General features: G+C 44.7%; 1 protein-coding gene across 1 annotated transcript in view; it reads left to right on the forward strand.

Moving 5' to 3' along the window:
• The window catches only part of T265_00498 (hypothetical protein), a gene marked incomplete at both ends in the record, with an annotated part of 8,352 nt that extends 754 nt beyond the window's left edge, over positions 1–7,598 (forward strand). Inside the window, 3 exons of the mRNA XM_009164302.1 lie at positions 1,406–1,517; positions 1,560–1,732; positions 7,456–7,598. Of these exons, the coding sequence (XP_009162566.1) occupies positions 1,406–1,517; positions 1,560–1,732; positions 7,456–7,598 (428 nt within the window). The remainder of the gene's footprint in view (positions 1–1,405; positions 1,518–1,559; positions 1,733–7,455) is intronic.
• Positions 7,599–8,076: the final 478 nt, after the last annotated feature.

Here is an 8,076-nt window from a genome sequence, read left to right on the forward strand (position 1 = left end):
GAGAGAAATGTGAGCAATATGTTCGTTAGGAGGAGTGCCTCCCGACACTGTAGTCGTTTTCCGATGATGATGGATACACATACTCTTGCTAACTTGCAAGAGCCTGAAGGAGAGTCAACTAGCATGAGTCCACACCGTTGCATGGTCGGTTGCCTTAGAAGGACCGTTTGCTAACCTTTGAATTTGTGGTGTAGACGTTACATCAGCTTGACTACTGTGGTCTGGTATGCCCTATTTCACTTGCCAGAGGCGTAGCAGTTGCGTTCGAAATATCTCCGGAGGCCGTTAAAACATGGGTTCCGGTGAGGCATTGCCCAGCATCACGTTTTGCACCTTCGCACTGTAAATCTTTGCCCATAGATTTGCAGTCCTGTGCTCCGTTGAAACTTCGAGGTAAAAAGCTTGATACTGCTAATGGGTTTACATATTTTGTACTGACAGTTGAATTTACTGCGCGCAATAACAAAGTCCGGGCAGCGTTTGTCAACTCGCGTCATCTTTGGTGTCAAAGATGAATCTCAAATGAATCTGAACGGTTGCATATACGCAGAAATTGTAAAAGGAGTCGTGTTGTTTGAATACCTTTGACCGTCAGTGTGACAGGATTGTTGCGTGTACGCAGTGAATCAGCGCTTAAGTGAGTACTTGGCAATGAGTTGGGATTACTAAGGCAGCTACATTTGGAGTATGTACTACGTCTGCGCCACCATTGTCTACCAGGAAAGACGCTGTTTTACATCCAGAACCTATGGTGTCATATAAGTGTCATGGTCGGTACGTGTGCTGGCATACCGCCAGGACGCCCACTCCTAGACAATAGGACGATTAAAGTCCTCATTCAAAGCCTTCCCAAGGCAGCGATGTTTGGCGAGAAATGCAAATGCAGTGCAGTGCTGGGAGTATTCTCCGGCTTTTTCATAATAGGACGTTTCCTGGTCACCTGCTGGGCTTGAGGTGGTTTCCCCAAAGGTTTGTGGTTCATATGTAACCTTGACTTTTCGATTCGACACCCTCGTCCTTCCTTCGGGTTAGGTGGTAGCTGTGCACCCAAGATGCCCCACAGCTGAACGATGTGTTTAGTGTGACACAGATGCCAAAACCATATCCTCTGCTGCGCATAGGAGGTGCACGTCAAGGGTGAAATGAAGTATGCGTGGAAGAGCTTTTGCCGTGGTTAAGATGCTAATGATAAGTACATCTCTTGGGTTGTGTCATTCTTGCTATTTTTCTGTCACTGTTCTAGCTCTAATCCTTATCGAGTTGGGCCATGACTGCTAATAGCTGCTTGTTCCGCTGCGCCATTTGTAACTTCACCCTGAAGTACGAGGAAAAAAGTAAAGCCCCAAAGTGTTTTATTAAAGACCTGAGGTGATCTACGTCTGTGTTTTCCCAACAACAAATCCAGTTTACTTGAAGAAGTTTACGTCATTCGTGACCCTTTTGCGGAAGACAACTTGGGCGGTGTCATACTGGGTTCTGATTGTTCTCTATGCAAAGAAATGGTCTGTACGTCGCAGGTAAAACTTCGGTTTCCCTCCAACATTTCTGTTCATTTCTAGACGTGCTCTACATTTTACACCAAGCGATACTGCAGAGATTGCTGCACCTTACGGGCAAATGAACTGCCTTCTGATAGTCGATCTGTACGTTTTGTGTAAATCACTAATGACGTTACAATTAGGAGATACAGAAGCAGTTTATGACCTGACGATTCGAGCATACCTACAGGCAGGTAAGCGGTTCATACCTTTTCTTGTGAAAGGCTTCGAAGAAAAACATGACTTGTTGGTCAATGCAGTGAATAAATATGTCGAGTAACAGGACTACTATGCGCTGGAGCACTCTGAAATTATCTCTTTCTTTAGAGGCATTCATTTATCTCAAATAAGTTGCACGCATCAGAGGCAAATAAAACAAACGTTCACTGCGTATCCGTAGCGCTGTTCTGAGGCAGCACGAGACTTAGACAGCAGCAGTCGAAAAGTCAAGTTTGGATTCGGTCGTTTCGCGCCTCAATCGCTCAGCTCTCTCGAGCCAAAGAGGTTCCTTAAGAATAGGCTAAAAGTTTATTAAAGTATAAAGTCACACTTCAAACACTGTCCAATCATTTGGTGAACGAGGTTCTACTCTTACAGACGTAATACACTACTGGTAAGGTTGCTGAAAATTCCTCGACAGCCCATGACCGGCTTCGCTCTGCTTGGGGCTCATCAGGTTGGCGAAGTTCCCGAGTTTCCGTCAACGAAATTAACGAATTACACTCATTTGCAAACGAATTTGGGTTTGTGAGGTGGACCCAGTTGAATCTCCCTCTCAGCTCACAAAACCAAATCTGTTTGCAAATGAGTGTATTTTGCTAAGGCTCTACTGTGTTAGGCTTTTTCTGGTGCGAGGCTAGGCAAGGCCTTCTATGGGTAGTAAAGCTCATGATTTTTATCCCAGTCACCTTTTATTAGGTCGGTGGTTTGTCCAACTCCATAAAAGTGACAATCCCACTGCCGCCCAACTATGTCCATGGAAGTCGCACTCTTTGGGTTCTTCAGGGGATATTATTGTTGCCTCATTTGTCAGTAAATCTGAAGCTCCTAAACTTCGTTTTGCATTAGGCAGCTGTGGTCCATGCTGAGTTTGAGCGGAAAATTGGCGTTCGTTTAGTTTACCAGCAGCTCACGTACTGAAAGTGTTTGGAGCACAAATGAGAGACGAACGCATGGTGAACATGGCATGCATGGCACGCATGGTGAACGCATGACCGAACATTAAACAGGAGAACTTTCGCATTCGTTTAACCTAAAGATTAGGAACGACGAGAAAGGAAGTTCATCTCATTGCGTTTGCAGAAGTTCGCGGGTGCATGACAGCACACAAACCAACATGCCAAGCGTTGCCTTTACGAGCAACCGTTGCAATGATTGGCACGGATGGGTTTAGGATTCTCGAAACCGAAAGACATGCTCTTCTAGACTCCCGTATAGGTTTTTTTCATGCTCTTATCATCGTAATGGACAACGTGACGCACTCGATTGCAGCACCCATTAGATGGGTGATCGAGATATCCTTCTTCCTTCCCGTCTCCTCTACTCTTAATTGACTGGGCTCAATGGACGATTGTGCCTGAAAGGATTGTTTGTGGAAACTTGCCGGGTGACAATAGGTTAGGATGACCTCGGCTTTATACCGAGGGGAATAAATGCCACTTCATTTCCGTTGACAACTTAACTTTCTGGGCAGATGCGGACGTGAATTCGGTCTTTTTGTCCTAGTCAAATTGATAGCCAAGTGACTGGATAGACAGGGACTCCTGGGCACTCTTTGAAAATGGTATTCCTTCTCTTATGTTCGACTACAGGGTGACATTGATAGTTTGCAGCACCTAGCTCATCTGTTGTTAACAAGGCCGTCCCTTCTACCGTCCGTTTGGTTGTGTATACGGTTTTTCTACCCATATCCTGAGTGTTCTGCTTCAGCAGGGATATCTGTGGTGAGCAATCAACGCCGTTACACACCAATGACATCACCTGGGTATCTCTCCGCAACTGCTTACTTTAGTACTTTAGTATTCATATATTGGCCAGGCAACCGCGTCGGAAAACGGTGAATTCAACCGTTCGTTTGCGGCGGTCCTGCTTTACGTAGCTACTGTATAACTCGAAACAAACAAGAGGACTGAGAAACTATCAGGTTATCCTAGCCTAGACAGGATTAATTGGCAAGTCGCTTGTGGGTTCAGACCACTTCACTGTCAGTAGCTCACGCTCTGCTTTTTTCAGCATTAGTGATTTATTTCGGATGTCAAACCTGATTTTGGTGAACTTCATGGTGTATTGCAACACATTCACTCTGAATATGTGAACCTGTCTGAATCTGTCTGCTCTGTTGCTTTTGCGTAAACCTGACTGGGCCAACAGTATCAGTCTTTTGCTTTCTATGAGCCGAATTGTGGCTGTGCCAAAAAACCGTCAGATTATCTCGTGCTGCTTGTTGCTTCGCCCTCAAAAATAGCCTCTTCTTGCCACTGGTGAAATCAGTACACGTCTCCTTCATGGGACTGTTTTCACAATATCAGCTGTGTTTGACGGTTGCTGCTGCGATTCACCGGTTCTCTTGTCTTCTGTTATAGTTTTGATTGGTTCTTATTTAGACTGGGAATAGGCTATAACCTCAAATTCCGTTCGTTATCACCACATACCTACGTAGACTGGCCAGCCTTGCGGAGGAGGACGAAGGGTTTCTGTTGGATGATTTTTATCCAAGAAATTCTAACTGCTGAAATTCATCAACAGTAGTATTAACTGTTGACCATATAGGAGCTGGGGTGTCGGTATACTGAATTCTGGACAAACCCAAACTTATGATTGGGTGGGGCGATTTGAACCAGATGCAATGAAAGATGGAGTCACTCGCGAAGGCTGCGATTTAGCAGTTCTGCTACGGCAGCATTCACAATGGCATAGTTCTACGGGTCCTCGGGGAATAAGAAAGCCCATGAGGTTGGCTTTCTGATGTCATGTGCGCCAGCGTATCATACATAGTCATTTCGGTAAAACTTATCCCTTTCATGAACATGGACGGGATGTTTAGCACGAGGATCGAGGAGTATGAGCTGTTTCCAGAGTACTCATCGTGCCATTTTTGTTGACATGAGATTCGAATTTTTGTGCTGTCGTAATTCTTTTCATCGGCATATGACTTGTCCCCTTACGTCACTTTTTTTACAGCTACAGAACAGCCCAGTCACGGGTGACTGACTGTTGCAAACTGGTGCGAAAGAAACACGAACTGTTCGCCAACGTCTTTCAGGCTGTTTTGACCTCACTTCGGTTCCCACCTAGCCGCCAGTAGTGTGTAAATAAACGCCTCGTTGCTTTACTCACCTTCCTGTTACTTTTTAACTTGACCGGACTTGCTAGTACAAAAGAAGAAAGTAACTCTAGATGTTTAAAGTATGAATTATTCACCGAAACCGATCCTCGTTTCTTGTCAGACGTGAGCATCAAGTACTTTATTTTGATTTTTTGATAGACCCTGAACTGCCTCGAGGAACCAAACCCGCAATCCATTATCTCGGAAATGTGATAACTCAAGATACAGTTTCCTGAGGACGGACTGTTCCGGGACTTCACTTTCCTCATTCGTGAATACTGGTGTTTTCAAAACAGAATCTAAGACGAGCTTTGATATGAAGATTTTTGTATGACGTTCGGTGTTTGAGATAATAGCAATCGGCTGTCTGAAGATACAGGATATTCTTTCGCAGCTACTCTCTACCAGGACAAGTCTGAATTCAAAGCTAGCGTTTCTTGATTTATGTAGTACCAAGATACACGTCTCAAAGTGTCTTTTGAAATGTGGAAGAATCTGCATAGACATGATTCCCCCCAGTTGTCAGCTAATAGTTTCCAGTGTAAATTTTTGTTTGTCCGCGTTTGGAACGAAATATTTTGGCTCTCTTCTCGGTACCACTCTTCGCAGATAATCTACAACAGCTAATACGATTCTGCTAACCAACCAGATGTTAAGGTCCCTAGTGGCATCCCGCGTTAATTGTTCATTATTCGAGAGTCCTATTTCCAGCATATAGTATGCAGTCTGTTGCAGATAACATACAATATATGAGGAATGGGATTTCCAGCCTTGGATTCATGCGCTCATCATATGAAGGAGGGATGATTTGTTGAACAGGAGCTCCCAGGAAGGAACCGCTTTGAGTGTCTCACAAGTGTTCACTCTGGGAAGGATCACTGTGCTGGTTTGTGCCTACTTCCCCGGCTCGCTTCTGAATCTCACAGTTTCAAGTTGCAAATTACTGAAAATCAGTGGCATTCGATAGCTTCGGGTGAGGCGGCTTGATGCATTTTACCACCAATCGTGGACCTACCTGAAGCCCTGGTGGAAGGAATAGGAAAGTGAAATCATCCTCAAGAATACAATAGGAGTAGACATAGTATGATTAGTTAGAAAAAATGCTACCAAGAAACGCTGTCACTATACTGAAAAACTATTGCATTGAACGTAGTATTTTTCGGCCACCTACGTGGTTACTGAATTGAACCTGCACTGGTTTGTGTGTTGTAGAGGAACCCGGTAGGTAGTGAACCATTCCAGGGCTTCCGATTTTTCTACCCGGGTAACAACTTTCGAGTTCTGTTTTTCCTACCATATGGCCATTGAAAGCACCTAATCACTGACCATTGGGCCCAAGACTTAGTCTTTTAACTGCACCCAAGCCAGATGAAAATGCCACTTTGAATTCGAGGCGGGATAAGTGCGGTACAGCATCAAACGTAATACGAAGACAGTCGGGTCAATGATATTGTCAAGAATACACCAGTATCTTACTGCCATACGGTGATGACCGTTTATCGAAATCAAGTCCTTTAAGTCAAACTGAAATTTTGTAACGCCCCTTTATTTTATTCCACAGGACCTGAGTTTGTGATCCAAATATCACAGGGCATCTGTTGTTACCGCGTGAGTAGCAGCTGTTTGGGTACGCAAGACTATTATCCAACTTTCCGTGCTATTTCCTCCTATCATGCAGTGTCAGCTGCGCAGAGCTTGCGTGTGTCCAGTCCATTCTGAGAAGAGTATCAATAGAGGCATGCTATTTTGCCCAACTACACCGACTTTTGAGCGGCGGTTCAGAGATTTATGCAATCCACGGTGGTATTTTCAAACGCAAATGTTGTGTACCGATGAACAAATGTGATTGCATACACAAATGCTGAGGCCGCAAAACAGTCTGTTTGGCATTTCCTTCCTTAGGCAGCTGCACACTGATGGGATACTGTTCTCCGCTTGGTTTGGGGGGGGGGAACAGAAACGATTGAAGTTGCCCGCCTGAAATGCATAAAATTAAGCCGCAGTGATGAAAAGTCAACTTTGAAAGGTCTTTAAAATTTTTACTCCGTATAGCTACATGATAACCTGTAAATGAAGGAAGATTGGGCTGAAGTTGCCCGCGTGAAATGCATAAAATTAAGCCGCAGTGATGAAAAGTCAACTTTGAAAGGTCTTTAAAATTTTTACTCCGTATAGCTACATGATAACCTGTAAATGAAGGAAGATTGGGCTGGTCTGATACTTCATGAAAAAGATTTGTAGCAATCAGATTGGGGTCCACTGACCCCCGACAGAGACCGGAAATGAAGCCGTCGGTTCCAGTGAAAGAAGGCGTCTAGTGCACGGAGGTTGGCGACTCTTGGTTTTATGTCTTCGGGATCGTGCTCATTTGGATATAAGATCGACGAGCATTTTCTCGTTCTGAATAATGCTGGCATATCCCGAAAAACCTGTTTTACGGAGATAGACTCCAGGGCTTGTTGGTGGTGTGAGGAGACTTGGAAATTTTTTAGTGAAGACATCGTCGTTTAAGTGGGGCATATCTATACTGAAGAGGCGAGATGCACTGTTGAACTGCTACCTCCATGTTTTTCATCTTCAAAGTACTTTTAGGCCTCATTTGCAGAACGAAATATCCATTTAAACATATCCAAATCTCCATCACACCACTAACTGCGTATAAACAACTTAGAGGAAGAATAGAATTCACCCGATGGGTGAATCTTCCATCACTAGAGGAGTCAGTCAACAAGTGATCACGTGATGTGCATTTACTGACTGAACGATGAGTGCCACTCTATCCTGTTCAGGTGCGAATTAAGCCGCCACTCGTGGCCGAACGGTTAAGCGTTCAAATTGCTATGCTGAAGGTTGTGGAGTCGAGGCTCTCTCGAGTCTCGTGAGGCGTGAACTGCTGATGATTCCAAGCAGGGGTGAAACAGCTATACAATTCTTCTTGGCTTTTCAGCACAGATTGGATTCAGCTACAAAGTGGAATGTTCATGAAAAAATCGTTCAGCCGTAGGACCCTTTCGGTGCCTAACTGCCATGTCACCAGAGGGAAGCACGAGGGCTGGGATACTGTCAGGTTGCCCAAGCCTAGACAAGGGAAGTCGAGAGGCAGAGGTCGGGTTCGAACCACGGACCTTTCTGTCAGTAAATTCGCGCTCTAACCACTGAACGATCTCGCCCCATGAAAAATGCTTCAGAGATTTTTTGTGGTCTCAGCACTTA

Source organism: Opisthorchis viverrini (genome assembly GCF_000715545.1).
Source record: "Opisthorchis viverrini unplaced genomic scaffold opera_v5_5, whole genome shotgun sequence".
NCBI classification, from domain to species: Eukaryota; Metazoa; Platyhelminthes; class Trematoda; order Opisthorchiida; family Opisthorchiidae; genus Opisthorchis; species Opisthorchis viverrini.